Source organism: Epinephelus moara, chromosome 16 (genome assembly GCF_006386435.1).
Source record: "Epinephelus moara isolate mb chromosome 16, YSFRI_EMoa_1.0, whole genome shotgun sequence".
NCBI classification, from domain to species: domain Eukaryota; kingdom Metazoa; phylum Chordata; class Actinopteri; order Perciformes; family Serranidae; genus Epinephelus; species Epinephelus moara.
In genome coordinates, this window is record NC_065521.1 from 3,549,259 (window position 1) to 3,566,823 (window position 17,565).

At 46.1% G+C, this 17,565-nt stretch overlaps 1 protein-coding gene across 3 annotated transcripts in view; it reads right to left on the reverse strand.

The window, feature by feature from the left end:
- Positions 1-17,565, reverse strand: part of ccdc22 (coiled-coil domain containing 22) — a 91,686-nt gene that overhangs the window by 44,223 nt on the left and 29,898 nt on the right. For all 3 annotated transcript variants that reach the window (XM_050064632.1, XM_050064633.1, XM_050064631.1), the window contains exon 3: positions 274-406. In XM_050064632.1, the coding sequence (XP_049920589.1) occupies positions 274-406 (133 nt within the window). The remainder of the gene's footprint in view (positions 1-273; positions 407-17,565) is intronic.

Genomic DNA, 17,565 nt, shown 5'->3' on the forward strand with positions numbered 1-17,565 from the left:
ATATATATATATATATATATATATATATTTATATATATATTTATGTGTATATATATATATGTGTATATATATATATATATATACATACATATATATATATATACATACACCCCCCCCACAGGCCTGTGCCACCTTGGTCTCGAAAAACCCTAGGGAAAACCCTGGATATGTCACATATAACAGCACCTGTTACAATGTGACAACATATTTGAAATATTTCTTCTGTTCTCTCTGAGGAGAGGTGGTGTGGATGCAGACTGGTGCTCTCTGTACCTGTTGGTTGGTCTGAGGCCTCTGAACTCTCTCTGGGCAGCTTCTCCACCAGGAACATGAGCAGGGAGCGGATCTCTGGCTCACTGCTGTACAGAAAGGTCTGGTAGCCTATCTCTCCTTTGTAACCAATGTCCTGCAAACCAACAGGTTGACATATTAGGAATACTGCCAGGGAACTTCAGGCAGTGACTCAGTAGAGCTGGTACTCATATGGGCCCATCTGAATTATCCCCACAACTATCTGTACTTCCAATTAAGAGTCCTTAAGTGTCGTAAAAGCACTCAATACATTACATGTGTTATACATTTCCTACATCTGCTTCCTGGTGAAGGTTAATATTTAGTCTCTGACTAAAAATGGACCAAAAATGTTGGTTCAAGGTGCACTTGTAAGATTGTTCAAGGGCTTTTAACCACACTTCATTGTCTTCCTCCTTGGATAAAGTTCGCTTAGTTGTCAACTGTGTTTATCAGGAGTCATTTACAAGTGGGTGTCTACAGGTATCAGACACTTAAATTTAATGGCTTTTAAAACCTTTTCAATATCATTTTTAACCAAATTTAAGACTGACTTCTGGACAAATGATCTTTTTCTTATTCAAGCATAAGTGTAAAGGTAAGTAGTATTAAATCTACATGTTGCTAACAGAAAAGTTTAAGTATAAAGTCAAAAGACAGCATGAGGTTTAGTGGTAGGTTTAAAAATCTGTAACATCAGAAATGTGAACCTTCACACAGAAGCGCTTGACTCATTTTGACAAAATAAATTTAAAGATAAAAGGATATGATGTTTAAGATAAGATACACCTTTACTGATCCCACAATTGAGAAATTCCAGTGTTACAGCAGTCAAGGAGAAAGAGTCAGATTAAAAAACTTTAAAACTTAAAAACTAGGCATGTAAAAGAAAGTGCAAAAATACAAGAAACGGCAATAAATAACACTAATAATAATAATAATAATAATAATGAGAAGTGGATAATAATGAACAGTGAATAAAAATGAGCAGTAGATTAAAGAGATTGTATGTGCAAAAAACAACAAGGGGGACAGTATCGCTTATAATGGTGTTTATAAAGTGTCCATAGTGTCCATAAAGTGTCCATGGTGCAGTTTATTGTGAGCAGTGCTAGTTATGTACTGCAATCTTTTGTAGCAATTAGGACCTCAGAAATTCAAATTTAAGACTAAATGACAACTTTTAAGGCCTATTATTTATAATAGATAACTTAGAAGAAGTTAATTAATGCCTGGAGGGAAATTCAATTAATTCACTCTGTTGTCATATACATACAGGCCCGCAATACACACACGCGCACAAATAGGACCTGTACATGCATTAAAAGGACAGATATCAGAACAAGAGGGCTGCCTTGGTCATCTCTTCCATCTTATCATCCATCTATACATCCTCGTAACTGCTTATCCTCTTGAGGGTCTAGGTAGTCCAGACTATCGCAGGGCTAACACACAGACAGACAACCATTCACACTCACATTCACACCTACGGACAATTTAGAGTCACCAATTAACCTATGCCCAACCTGCATGTCTTTGGACTGTGGGAGGAAGCCACGATGACACGGAGAGAACATGCAAACTCCGCACAGAAGGGCTCCCTCCTGGGATCGAACCAGGAACCCTCTTGCTGTGAGGAGACAGTGCTAACCACCACACCACTGTGCTGCCCATCTAGTTATCATATTGTATGTTAAACATATCACATAACACACAACACATTGGCTGCTGCTTGAGAGTAGGGGAGAGTGGGGTAAGAAGAGCCACATTTTTTCTGTTGTCCTCAGCATGGAAATAAGACAGAAGTACAATAAATAAATTTCCCCATAAACATATACATACATATACATATATGACAAATATGGGTTGGCAAGATGAGCAATTAAGAACTATCTTCAAAAATAGTTTTAAAAGCATGCATCAGATTTGTTAAAATGTACATTATGTATTTTTGTTGGTTTATTGTCATTTGAAAAGACATTTGCACCATTTTTTATCAAAAGTAAGACTGAATGCTCCTGAAAATGTCAAATTGTGTAACCACGAAAGAATGATAAATATTAAATATTTTTATCCACCTACAGCAGATTTAAGTGTACTTATAAAAGAAACTTTATTTTAAAAGCATTACTTGAAATAAGGTATTTCTGGAGTATTTCTATATTTAAATTTTAATGCATTTTGGCAATATTGAGCAGGACATTTCCTAAAAACACCCCTTTTTTTCTAAATAACGCTTGATAAATTATGTAAAATTTGTTTAAAAAAACCCAGTGTTGCACTGCAAATGTGGATTACATTTATTCCACATTTTAATCCACATATATTTTCCTGTATATAATCATATTTTTTTTTTATGAAAAATACCAGTTACACCAAATGACACTGGGTTGTGTCAATTGGTGTAACTGGTATTTTTCATAAAAATATGATACACTGCCTGACTATGTTCCTTCTACAGTCAAACACCATGTTTGTTGAAGAAATGGACACTGAAAATCAAATATGACAGTCAACAAGGTTAAGTGAACTTTTTTTCATGTTATTTCAGTTCAGAAAAAAGAACATCTGACAACAGTGAGCTAATTTCTTCTACTGTAAATTCTTTGCTGAAAAAACATTTTACAATCATGTTTCATTTTAAAATTTAACTCATGTTTTGTATCTTAAGTTCTGATAAGAAGAAAGTCACCTGACAACAACTCATACGGTTGAACGTGTCTACTATTGTGAATACAGTTGATAAAAATTTAATGAGAAAGAAAGTTCAGAAAAAGGAACATCGGACAACAATTAACCAATTTCTTCTACTGTAAATTCTTTGCTAACAACAATCATTTAATTTTAAAATGTAACTCATGTTTTATGTTTTGTATTTTAAATTCTGATAAGGGACAAAGTCACCTGACAACAACAACTCGTAAGGACGTAGTTGGCCCTTGCTGCAGCATTAGCATTCATTAGCATTAGCACTCTATGACAAGCCACTTTTTCCTTGTTAGAAAGTGGCATCTAATGTGAAAAATTGATTTTATTTATTTAGTTTGATTACTTTATTTTTCTATAAATGTATCATATATTGTCATGAAATAGAAATGTAAATAATTGTATTTTACAGCCAGAAACTTTGTTTGAGTAACATTTCTACTTACATGGCCCTAGTCTCAATATTTCAAACATCATTTTTAAAGTAAATATTCATTTTTATGATTTTTAAGAATTATTAATGTTTTTCTAGGGTCATACCATTTGACATGTAAACTTACCAAACCTGACCAAAGCCTAAAAACGTCAATTTATTAGTAATTTTAAGAGATTCTAACGTTGTCATGCAGCAGTTGTGATCATCAGGGGTCCTTCTCTGTAATACCATTTCCTGTCACATGACCTTTTTTACAATATTAACAAAATGGCCTCTTAAATGGTGGTTACACAACTTGACACTTGACACAGGGCTCCCCACCACCAGCCCCCAGCAGCACACCCGGAGGGCCCAGCCAGAGGCAGGCGCGGCACACTGACAGGGGTCTACTCCTCTCTTTCTTTTCATTGTTACTTTTGTTCTTTTCAGTATAGTATTTATTTGTGTTTTATATATATATTTTTTTATCTATTTAGGGCAGTCCTGCTTTTGGGCCGCACCCAGACCGTTAGGTGGCCACTGACCCTTCGCAAGTCTTGCTGTAATCCCATGTCCCATCTCAGTCCTCGGCAACTCCCAGACCCCTTGGGAGGGAGTCTGCCCAACATGGAGGGGCATGGCTTGACAGATTTATTTTGTAGATTACCTCTGTGGTGTTTGAGAGGAGTAGGCCCGGCCAGCCCCACCCCCCGCCTGCCCCAACCAGGGGCCCCGCCACGCCACCGGGGAGCCAGGTGTTGGGGTCAACACATTAGTTCTCACAAGGGGCACCAAATATGTTGGGATTTAATTGGCTATCGGAAATGATTAATAATTTTTATTAATAATTAATAATTATGTTAAATAATGTGACTTAAAGGTAGGGTCTGGAGGATTTTTCAGTTGCTGTTTGTAAACACACATTCAAATTTGGCCCCTCCTATCAGGCTCAACTCTCCCGGGTGTACAAGCCCGGAGGTATGGAAGAAGGCTTCACAGAAGAGGTTCAGGCAAGGCTCACGCTGGTGCACGCTCGGACACGCTCGGGCACGGCACCTGTGCTTTCTCATTGGCTGGGGAAATCTCCGCCCAGAAGCGGTCCAAGCTCACAAAAACATCAAAATACAGTTAAAGGGCAGGAGCCACACATGAGTAGAAGCCCATAGGTGATGATTAAGCAGGATTTCATTTGTATATGTCTATATTTTGTTTTGTTTGAAAATCCTCCAGATCCTACCTTTAATTAACATTAAATCACCTCGTGGGGCACTGTTCCCGTAAAGGGAAAACTGATAGCCAGTTAAAGATATCAGTCTCATAAAATATGCTAAACTATTAATTTGGAGTTTTGATTAATAATTAAATTAATGACAACAACCAAAATTAACAGTAACACCTGAAGGATCTTGGAGTTCTTGACGCAGCAGAGGTTGACTATTCATTCACTCTTGTACAACATTAAACAGACAGCAGGTATGATTCCAAAGAATTATATTTATTCACAAACTAGCAAAGCAAACCAAAACACACAAATTCTAACTAACTATCTAACTATATACAAGCTTGGTGTGTATATGTGTGTGTGTGTGTGTGTGTGTGTGTGTGTGTGTGTATGTGTGTGTGTGTGTGTGTGTGTGTGTGTGTGTGTGTGTGTGTGTGAGAGAGAGAGAGAAAGAAAAGAAAGACAAAGGCGGGCGTGGTGATCAAAGAGCCGTTTGGCCTACAAAACAAAATGGCTGGCAACAGAGAACTACAAGATGGCCGAATCAAAGCTAGCTTCAGATCGGGGGAGGTGTTTGTCTGACCGTGTGGTCAGGCCAAAGACAAAGGAAAAGAAGCGGGAGATGCCTGCTTGGGTGTAGCTCTGTTGAAAGCCTATTTGTTAATGAGTCTATGTGAATGTGATATGTGTTGCAAACGGTCTGGATTAGTGCAGAGATTGTTTAGTTGGGTGCAAGAATCTGTTTGTGAACAGTATTAGCAAACTAAACACTTAGCTTTGCCGACTAATCAATGACCTAACTGCAAACTGTCACAACAATAACTCAATGACAGCATTAAATCACATACAAGTTAAACGTTTTTTTGAATTATATGTGGAATGGTATGACTGGCTAATCGATGTAAGTTTCCGAGACTCTGCCTCTGTGAAGTGAGTTTCTTGCAGAAAACAGATATCTGATTTAAATTTTTGTAGATGGTTTAATATTTTTGTTCTTTTGGCAGGGGAGCTGATTCCTCTTACATTCCAAGAGGTTATTTTTACAGATAGTACCATGAAGTATTATTGTAGAGAATAGTGATTAATATGCAGCAAAAGCAGATCCAGGTGTGTGTGTGTGTGTGTGTGTGTGTGTCAACCATGTATTGAAAAGGGGGTGGGGAGGTAACTACAACATGCATAACAAAAGACATTTACATATAAACATATAGACAATCAGGCTTTTTTTGTTATTGTTTTTTTACAGTGCAGGTGACGTGACGTAGGCGCAAGGGGTGTTTACAGTATCATGTTAAAGTCAGGCTGGATTTGAGCAGCGGGTCATGGCAGATTAAAAGAGCCATGGAGTGGTTTTAGAGTCACGGAAAAGCTGTCCTTCAATGTAAAGTTTATCCACAACCAGGTTTTCACGTTTATTGTTTTGTCTGCGCTGTTTGAGGATGGGATAAAGTACTTTGCGTCATTCATTTATTTTGCGTGGGAATTGGTTGTTGAGTCCGTAAAGCATGCCTCCAAGTTCCTTTCCTTTGCTTTTAATCAGTTCCTTGTGTTTGTAATGTTCCAGTTTGGCGATGATGGGTCGAGGAGATTTGTTTGTGTGTGAGCCTAGACGGTGAACGCGGTGGAAGGTGATCTGATTTACAGTGTCTGGGGGGATTTTGAGTCGGGTTTTCATGAAGTCCTTTATCAGCATTTCTGGATTGTCAGATGGATGTTAGGGTATGCCGGAGAAAATCAGGTTATCACGCATGCTTCTGGTTTGTATGTCCAATATGGTTTCTTTCATTTTTTTGTTTTCAGAATCAGAATCAGAAATACTTTATTGATCCCCAAGGGGAAATTATTCGCGTTACAGGTGCTCCTTGCAAGAGTGGAAAGATAAGTGAAAATATAAGAAATTTAACAAGAGTATTTACAAATATACAGTATCTCACATAAGTGAGTACACCCCTCCCATTTTTGCAAATATTTAATTATATCTTTTCATGGGACAAAACTATAGAAATGACACTTTGATATAACTTAAAATAGTCAGTGTACAGCTTGTATAGTAGTATAGATTTACCTTCCTCTGAAAATTACTCAAAACGCAGCCATCAACATCTAAACAGCTGGCAACATAAGTGAGTACACCCCACAGTGAACATGTCCAAATTGTGCCTAAAGTGTCAATATTTTGTGTGCCAACCATTATTATCTAGCACTGCCTTAACCCTTTTGGGCATGGACTTCACCAGAGCTCACAGGTTGCTTCAGGAATCCTCTCCCACTCCTCCATGAGCTCTTATGGAGCAGATGGATGTGAAGACACCTTGCGCTACCCCACCTTCAGCTTGAGGATGGCCCACAGGTGCACAGGTGAGTTTAGGGCTGGATACATACTTGGCCAGTCCATCACCTTCACCTTCAGCTTCCTAAGCAAGGCGGTTGTCATCTACTAGGTGTGTTTTGGGTCATTATGATGTTGGAAAACTGTATTGCGGCTCAGTTTCCGAAAAGGGGCGATCATGCTCTGCTTGGAATTCATGTTTCCCTAAATGAACCGAGCTCCCCAGAGCCGGCAGCACTCATACAGCCCCAAACCATGATGCTGCCACCACTATACTTGACTGTAGGCAAGGGACAGTTGTCTTGGTGCTCTTCACCAAGGTGCCACACATGCTGAAAGAGCACCAAGACAACTGTCCCTTGCCTACAGTCAAGTATAATGGTGGCAGCATCATGGTTGCTGGCCTGCTGCCCCAGCACACAACAGCATAGAGGATAGCACTGGCCACCACAGACTCAAAGAAAATTCTGAGCATAGTCTGGCAGATGTTGAAGGACCTCAGTCGCCTCAGAAAATAGAGACGGCTCTGGCTCTTCCTGTAGAGAGTGTCAGTGTTCTTAGCCCAGTCCAATTTATTGTCCATGTGTACTCCCAGGTACTTATAGCTCTCCACAATGTCCACACTGACCCCCTGGATGGAAACAGGGGTCACCGGTGTCTTGGTCCTCCTCAGATCCACAGCCAGTTCCTTTGTCTTTGCCACGTTGAGCTGCAGATGGTTCTGCTCACACCATGTGATAAAGTTATCCAAAACAGCCCTGTACTCATCCTCATCACCCTTGGTGATGCATCCAACTATAGCACAGTCATCAGAAAACTTCTGAAAATGGCAGGTCTCAGTGCAATAGCTGAAATCCGTGGTGTAGAGGGTGAAGAGGAAGGGAGAGAGGACAGTCCCCTGCGGGGCCCGGTATTGCTGACCACTCTGTCTGACACACAGCGTTGCAAGCGCACATACTATGGTCTGCGAGTCAAGTAGTCTACAATCCAGGACACCAGGGGGGCATCCAATTGCATTGCTGTCAGCTTGTCACCCAGTAGAGCTGGACGTATGGTGTTGAACGCACTAGAGAAGTCAAAAAACATGACCCTCACAGTGCTCGCCAGCTTGTCCAGGTGGGCGTAGACGCGGTTGAGCAGGTAGATGATGGCGTCCTCAACTCCAAGGCGGGGCTGATAGGCGAACTGGAGGGGATCCAAAAGTGGCTTGACCATGGGCCAGAACTGCTCCAAGACAAGTCTCTCCAGGGTCTTCATGATGTGGGAGGTCAATGCCACGGGTCTGTAGTCCTTGGAGCCATTGGGACGCGACGTCTTTGGCACAGGAACGAGGCAGGATGTCTTCCACAGCATGGGGACCCTCTGGAGACTCAGGCTCATGTTGAAGACATGCTGAAGTACTCATCAGCTGTCTTCTCACATGGTCATCAGTGAAGCACATTGTGGAGGTGACGACACGTGGGGGAGGGGTGTAGTCCTCATGATGGAGAGTGCAGTAAGTCTGGCCACGGGGGGAGGAGGTGTGAAGAGGGCTAACGCAGGAGGGTGAGAGGGAGGAGTGGGGGAGGAGGGCGGAGTGGGTGATGGTTGTCTAAGACAGACAGCAGAAGAGTCAGGCGGGGGATAGGCAGGGCCAACAGTGTCAAATCTGTTAAAAAACAGATTCAGTTCATTGGCCCTGTCCACGCTGCCTTCAACTCCTCTGCTGTTGTTGGTCCTGAAGCCAGTGATGGTCCTCACTCCAGACCTCTCTCATATTGTTCTGCTGGAGTTTCCACTCCAGCTTCCTCCTGTACCTCTCCTTAGCCTCCCTGGTCTTCATCTTCAGTTCCCCCTGTATTGTTCTCACCTCCTCCTCCCCATGTGGCTCACAGAGTGCCTGCCAGTCTGTCACACCAAAACAGCCCTGCAGTGTCTCATAAGTCTCCTCCGACCATCTCCTCACTGTCCTCATGGTCGCAGGTTGGCTCCTAACTAGTGGTACATAGCAGGGGTTGAGGTGCACCAGGTTATGGTCTGACCTACCCAGAGGGGGGAGGGGGGAGCAGCTGTATGCATCCTTGGCGTTTACAGCAAGTCAAGTGTTCTCTCTTCTCTGGTAGGACAGCTCACATACTGTGTAAAGGAGGGCAATGTTGTTGCCATGGTGACATGGTTGAAGTCACCTGAGATAGCTATGAAGGCACTCGGGTGTTCAGTCCGCAGGCGGGCTATGGCGGAGTGAATGACGCCACATGCCGACGTCGGGTTGGCAGAGGGGGGGATGTTGTAGTGTAACGTACTGATTTACTGAAGACATATACTGTACCTTTTAGTTGACTTTTAAAAGATACGTGTTGAAGCAATATAATCTGTGCAACTGACAAATTACACACTGGTTTAATATTTCATGTATTCTTATGACACACACACACTCATTGAGCACTTAAGCATTGTGGTGGAGAAGAACCTAGGACTCACTGTGAATCATTTCTAAAAATAGCATGAGGATGGGCTCAGAAACACTGGTGGAAAGTTAGGGGAATTACAGCTTGTCCTGAGAATGACCCTAGTAAGAGGAGGCGGTCTTAGATTGTCTAGGAAAAACATTACGAGTACGAGTAAATAGGTGGGGTTTAGGATGAAAGGAGAAAAAGTGCAAACTCAGCAGAAATGTGACACCGATATGGTGGGAAGGACTAAAACTCAGCAGAAATGTGACATCTTTATGATCAGCGCCCAGTGGAAAAGTTTAAGGAAAAGAGATGACTCAGCAGAAATTCTACGATAAAAGAGCGAGCGCAAACAAAGAAATTTCAGTCTTGCTCCGGAGCTTGACTCATTGAGTTGTGATGTGTTTGTTGCCTGCGAGCACATTAAACTCAGTTGCATCTGATTCTACGTGTCTCCAGTGACTTTTTTTTACCTCTGAGTATTTGAGTTTTTGATATCTAATGGAAGACAAAGAAAGTCCGTTTGAGAAAAGAAGAGCGAGGTCGCGAGCTTTCTGGCACGGCTCGGGACCTTGACTTTTTTGCTTCCACAATGTAAACAGTCATAATAATGGCATGTGAAAACTCCCTGGGCAAATAATACGGCCTGAGTCCAACAGCAAACAGTTCAATGTCCGGGCAACAGATTCGTTCCTTAATAGAAATATGGTCAGGACTGCACCAGCGGAAGTGAAAATGGCATTCCGCTGCGAGGGTCCAAAGGACAGAGAGATGTCGTATGCTGTAAAGCCCTGTGAGACAAATTGTGATTTGTGATATTGGGCTTTATAAATCCTGGCTTCCTGGGGCCGCGGGACACAGTATCTCAGCGCCTTCTCTTCCCCTCAGCTGGGGAGTGACGGGGCCCCCTGCTCCCGGCGCGACTGTTGACCGGGGCGGACTGTCCTCAGTGCGCCCAAACCGCATCACGTCACCAGAGCGGGGACCGGCCCACGTACAACGGGCGCTAGGGGTCAGCGGCGATGTCGGCAACCCACCCGACCCATCTTGAAACACGGACCAAGGAGTCTAAAGCGCATGCGAGTCAGACCGTCTGATCGAAACCCCGTGGCGCAATGAAAGTGAGGGCCGGCGCACGCCAGTTGAGGTTGGATCCCGGCCCCACAGGGCTCCGGGCGCACCACCGGCCCCTTCAGCTTCTTGCACCATGTATTAAATGGTTTGCCCTCAGCACCCTCCTCCTCGAGCCATGCCCACCTCCATTTATTGTTCACCCCTCTCTCCAGTTCTGCTGTATTAACACCGGGTTTAATATATTTTGCTTCCATCTCTCTGCCCTGCTCTACTCTACTTCAACGCTACTTAGCTCTCTCTACTCTACCGGTAGACTACCACATCCACCTGTTGCACAAAACGCACACGGCATGCTGTTTTCTCTCAGTGTCCGGTAGCTGGCGGTCAAGCTAACACAAGCTAATCATTTAAACGCAGTTCAATTGTCCATTTCTGATGCACATTCACCCACACTCATTTGGATATCAGGCTGCAACGGACACCTAAACAACATGTGCTTTCGAAGTAGTGTGTGTTGAAACCCTGTCCGTGTGTGTGTGTGTGTGTGTGCATGCTGTTTTTAGACCCTCCCCACTCAGCTCTTATTGGCCAGCTGAGTTTGATAACACTATACTATTGGTGGAATTACCCATGTGCTTCACTGAAAATCAGAAGATGATTTGTAATTACCCATGTGCTTCACTGAAAATCAGAAGATGATTTGTTAAATGCTAACTTATGCCAAGTTATTGCCAAAAAAAAAAAAAAAAAAATACTAGAAATGTCTGTCAAGCCGGAAATCCGGCGCCACGCTGGAGTACTTCAAGCTCTGTAATTTATCATGTTGATCTGTTCAGTACGACATCTATTGCACGTCTGTCCGTCCTGGAAGAGGGATCCCTCCTCAGTTGCTCTTCCTGAGGTTTCTACCATTTTTCTTCCCCGTTAAAGGTTTTTTTGGGGGGGAGTTTTTTCTTATCCGCTGTGAGGGTCCTAAGGAGAGAGGGATGTCGTATGCTGTAAAGCCCTGTGAGGCATATTGTGATCTGTGATATTTGGGCTTTATAAATAAAATTGATTGATTGATTGATTGATTATAGTACCTTTGGAACGAAAAGTAACCCTTCAGACATGGTACCTAGACCCTAGGTCCATTTAGCATTTCCACAGCAAACATTACTCTTAAATGTGGGCGGCGTTGTTGTTACTCACTGCACCGCCCAGCACTCATTGCGTTTGCTCTTCCCCGGCGACACAGATGGAAATCTGCATCTCACTCATCATCCACAGAACGAGGCTGCATGCCAACATTTTCAGAACAAAATAGAATAGGCTGGAGTGAGAGTCTGGGAACTGGGATTAAATTTATGGTCATATGACATCGAGAAACAGGGGGTTGGTCAGCTCACCCACTGGGTCACCTACTACTGTCTCCCCTTCTGGTGGCACCTTTTTTTGTTCCGGTTTAAAAACTTACTGGAGAGTCTGATGAACTTGGTTAACCCCAGAGAATATGTTTTACGATATACAGTTTTTGATAGGTGCATGTTTGAATGGCAGTTCATGGGTGTTAAGAGAGCATTGTGTCAATAAAGAGTCAACGTGCTGAAACTACAAGAACTCTCTATTTTAAAATAAACCAACAAGTTTATTACCTGGTGTCAGCAGTGGTCACGGACAGCGAAGTTCCAACCACCAGAGAGTTTTTGTTTTGAGAAACCAGCGGAGTGGCCTGAGTGGAAGAAACGGTTTTCCCGTTACAGGACATCTACTAAACTGGACAAAGAGGACGGCCCGGTTCAAGTGAGCACACTGGTGTATGCACTTGGTAAGGAAGCGGAAAACATCCTGAGCTCTTTCTCCTATGAAGAGGGGCAAAGTGAAGATGAGTTTGACGTAGTGATGGCAAAGTTTGATGCCTATTTCATTCCGAGACGCAACGTTATTCATGAACGTGCCTGTTTCAACCAGAGAGTGCAACATGCGGGAGAGCGTGCAGAGACATTTATCCGCGCCCTGTATGAACTGTCTGAACACTGCGATTTCGGTGCAAAATGGGAGGAACATATAAGGGACTGGATTGTGGTAGGCATCTCAGACAAAGAATTATCACAGAAACTGCAGCTAATCCTGAAACTCACTCTGGAGATGACTGTGCAAGAGGTGCGTCAGTCAGAGGAGGTAAAAGCGCAAGTTAACCAGCAGGGAGAGCGAAACTGTGTTATCCAAGAAGTAGCACAAAAACACGGCAGCGGCGGGCAGACTAAAGGATGGAGACCTCGCCAGGACAAACATAAGCACAAAGACAGTGACAGCAGAAAATGTGGACAGTGTGGCAAAACACCTCACAGCCAGCAGGATAAGTGTCCAGCAAGACAGTCTACATGCAACAAATGTGGGAAAAAGGGGCACTGGGAAAGAGTGTTCAGAAGCAGGCTGGTGAGTGAAGTGACTGAAAATGATGGTCATAATAACCATTACTACCTTGGCACAGTTAACAGCACGTTTGATGATGATGATGATGATGATGAGTGGACAGTAACTCTGGATATTGAAAAAAAGCCTGTAAAGTTTAAAATTCACTCTGGGGCTGATTGCAGTGTTTTGAGTGAGACTGTGTATAAAACACTTTTGAGCCAAAGAGAGTCCTACACAAGGCAAAGAAAGTATTGAGTGGTCCGGGGGGTGGTTTGAACTGTTTGGGGCAGTTTATCACACAGACTGTATACAAAGGTAAAACATACACATTCAGGCTCTATGTTATTCGAGGTTAGAGTGTGGACAACCTGCTCAGTCGTCCAACATCTTTAGCGATGGGGCTAATAAAGCGAGTGTATGAGATCAGTACCAGCGAACAGGAGTTTGGCCTACTGAAAACACAACCTGTGAAAATTGCACTACAAGAAGATGCTCAGCCCTATGCAGTGGCCACGGCACGCCGAGTCCCCATACCCCTGTTAAAGGCAGTGAAGGAGGAGCTGGACAGGATCGAGGCCAACAACATCATTGAGGCTGTAACAGAACCAACTGAGTGGTGTGCGCCGATGGTGCCTGTCCCAAAAAAGACTGGAAAAGCACGCATATGTGTTGACTTAAAGAGACTGAATAAAGCTGTCAAGAGAGAGAGGTTCATTCTGCCGACATCTGAAGAGATGATAGCTCAGCTGAGTGGCTCCACAGTTTTCTCTTCCTTGGACGCAGCTTCTGGATTCTGGCAAATCCCTCTGGATAAGGATAGCCAGAGGCTAACCACCTTCATAACACCTTATGGAAGGTACTGCTTCAAACGTCTTCCATTTGGGATCACCAGCGCCCCAGAGATCTTTCAAAGAAAAATGGTGGAGACACTGGAAGGGTTGCAGGGAGTTGCAGTCTACATGGATGACATTATTGTCCACAGGAGGGACATGAGTGAGCTAAATGAGTGGCTGCAGAAAGTCATGGACTGTCTAGAGTCAGCAGGCCTGAAGTTAAACACAGAGAAGTGCATGCTGAGAAAGACTGAGTTACACTTTCTGGGTCAGGTGATCAACAAAGATGGCGTGCTACCCGACCCAGTTAAAGTGTCAGCAATCAACAAGCTCACCCCACCTGAAAATGTCCAAGAACTAAGGAGAGCCCTACCTTGGGAAATATATTCCTGACCTCGCCACAGTGGGTCAACCACTGTATGAACTGCTAAGATGAAAATCAGTTTGGATGTGGGGTCCCATGCAGCAGGCAGCCTTCGATAAAATTAAAGAGCTTCTCACAACGTCACCTACCTTAGTGTATTATGATGCTAACAGGAGCACAGTGGTCTCAGCTGATGCTAGCAGCTATGGGATTGGGGGCATGCTGTTGCAGCTCCATGGTGAAGACTGGAGACCAGTGGCGTTCTGTTCGAGGCGACTGAGTGATGCCGAGACAAGGTACGCTCAAATAGAAAAAGAGTGCCTGGCATCTGCGTGGGCATGTGAGAGATTTGAGAAATCTCTTTATGGCCTGCCTGCATTCAAACTGATAACCAGTCCCTCCAGAAAAACGCGATTATACTCGTCGTCCTCCGCTTATCCGGGTCAGGGTCACGGGGGCAGCAGCCTCAGCAAAGAAGCCCAGACAGTCCTCTCCCCAGCCACTTCCATCAGCTCTCCCGCGGGAACTCCGAGGCGTTCCCAGGCCAGCCGGGTGATGTAGTCCCTCCAGCGTGTCCTGGGGCGGCCCCGAGGTCTCCTCCCTGTTGGACATGCCCGAAACACCTCCCAAGGGAGACGTCCAGAAGGCATCCTTACCAGATGCCGATGTGGAGGAGCAGCGGCTCTACTCCGAGTCCCTCCCGGATGTCCGAGCTCCTCACCCTATCCCTAAGGCTGAGCCCAGCCACCCTGCGGAGGAAACTCATTTTGGCCGCTTGTACTCGCAATCTTGTTCTTTCGGTCACTACCCAGAGCTTGTGACCATAGGTGAGGGTTGGAACGAAGATCGACCGGTAAATCGAGAGCTTCACTTTTTGGCTAAGCTCCCTTTTCATCACAACGGACCGGTTAAGCGCCTGCATCACTGCTGACGCCACCCTAATCCACGTGTCAATCTCCCACTCCATCCTACCCTCACTCGTGAACAAGATCCCGAGATACTTAAACTCCACCTGAGGAAGGGCCTCCCCCCCGACCTGGAGTGGGCAATCCACCCTTTTCTGGCTGAGGACCATGGCCTCAGACTTGGAGGTGCAGATTCTCATCCCAGCCGCTTCACACTCGGCTGCGAACTGTCCCAGCAAGAGCTGGAGGTCACTGTTCGATGGAGCTAGGAGGACCACGTCATCCGCATAACACAGGGACAAGATCCTCCCTCACCGAACCTGACACCCTCCACCACTCGGCTGCGCCTAGAAATTCTGTCCATGAAAGTTATGAACAGAACCGGTGACAAAGGGCAGCCCTGGCGGAGTCCAACCCCCACCGAGAACAGGTCCGACTTACTGCCGGCCACGCGAACCAGACTCATGCTCCTTCGGTACAGGGACTGGATGGCCCTTAGCAAGGGGCCACCAAACTCATACTCCGGGAGCACCCCCCACAGGATGCCCCTGGGGACACGGTCGTAAGCCTTCTCCAAATCCACAAAACACATGTGGACTGGTTTGGCGAACTCCCATGCCCCCTCTAGCACCCTGGCGAGGGTAAAGAGGTGGTCCACGGTTCCGTGTCCGGGACGAAAACCACATTGCTCCTCCTCAATCTGAAGTTCAACTATCGACCGGACCCTCTTCTCCAGCACCCTGGAGTAGACCTTACCGGGTAGGCTGAGGAGTGTGATCCCCCTGTAGTTGGAACACACCCTCTGGTCCCCTTTCTTGAAAATGGGGACCACCACCCCGGTCTGCCACTCCAGAGGCACTGCCCCCGATGTCCACGCAATGTTGCAGAGGCGTGTCAGCCAGGACAGCCCTACAACATCCAGAGCCTTGAGATATCCAGGACGAATCTCATCCACCCCCGGGGCTCCGCCGCCTCGGAGTTGTTTCACTACCTCAGCAACTTCTGCCCCAGAAATTGGACGACCCGCCCCCGAGACCCCCGTCTCTGTTTCCTCACTGGAATACGTGTTGGTGGGATTGAGGAGCTCCTCAAAGTATTCCTTCCACCGCCCGACAATGTCCCCAGTTGACGTCAGCAGTTCCCCGCCCCCACTGTAAACAGTGTGAGCAAGTTGCCGCCTTCCCCCCCGAGGCTCCGGACGGTTTGCCAGAACCTCTTTGGAGCTGATCGATAGTCTTCCTCCATGGCCTCACCGAACTCCTCCCACACCCGAGTTTTTGCCTCCACGACTGCCACCGCTGCGCTCCGCTTGGCCCGCCGGTACCTGTCAGCTGCTTCCGGAGACCCACAGACCAACCATGCCCGGTAGGCCTCCTTCTCCTTCTTCAGCCTGACGGCCCCGCCGCGACTGGCCCCAGCGGCCTTGCAGCCACAGCTTGCAACCGCCGCCTCGACAATGGCAGAGCGGAACAAGGCCCATTCGGACTCAATGNCCCGAGTTTTTGCCTCCACGACTGCCGCTGCTGCGCTCTGCTTGGCCCGCCGGTACTGGTCAGCTGCTTCCGGAGACCCACAGACCAACCATGCCCTGTAGGCCTCCTTCTTCAGCCTGACGACTCCCCTCACCTCTGGTGTCCACCAGCAGGTTCGGGGATTACCGCCGCGACTGGCCCCAGCGGCCTTGCGGCCACAGCTATCAACCGCCACTTCGACAATGGCAGAGCGGAACAAGGCCCATTCTGACTCAATGTCCCCCTCTGCCCTCGGGATGCGGTCGAAGCTCTCCCAGAGGTGGGAGTTGAAGATCATCTGGACAGGTTCTTCCACCAGGCGTTCCCAGCAGACCCTCACTGTTCGTTTGGGCCTGCCAGGTCTGCATGGCGTCCTCCTCTGCCATCTGATCCAACTCACCACCAGGTGGTGATCAGTTGACTGCTCTACTCGTCTCTTCACCCGAGTGTCGAGAACATATGGCCACAGGTCAAATGATACGACTACAAAGTCAATCATTGACCTGCGACCTAGGCTGTCCTGGTGCCACGTGCACCGATGGACATCCTTATGTTTGAACATGGTGTTAGTTATGGCCAAACTGCGAACCGCACAGAAGTCCAATAACTGAACACCACTCTGGTTCAAATCGGGCAGGCCGTTCCTCCCAATCACGCCCCTCCAGGTCCCGCTGTCATTGCCCACGTGAGCGTTGAAGTCCCCCAGAAGAACAATCGGGGCACTGTCCAGCACCCGTCCCAGGGACTCCAGAAAGGGCGGGTACTCTGAACTGTTGTTCCGCACATAAGCGCAGACAACAGTCAGGACCCGTTCCCCGACCCGAAGGCGCAGGGAAGCAACCCTTTCGTCCACCGGGGTGAACCCCAACGTACAGGCAGAGAGTCTGGGGGCTATCAGAAAGCCCACCCCAGCCCTCCGCCTCTCACCCGGAGCAACTCCAGCAAAGGAGAGAGTCCAACCCCTCTCAAGGACTTGGGTTCCAGAGCCGGAACTATGTGTCGAGGTGAGGCTGTTTATATCTAGCCGGTAGCGCTCAACCTCTTCCACAAGCTCCGGCTCCTTCCCCACCAGAGAGGTGACATTCC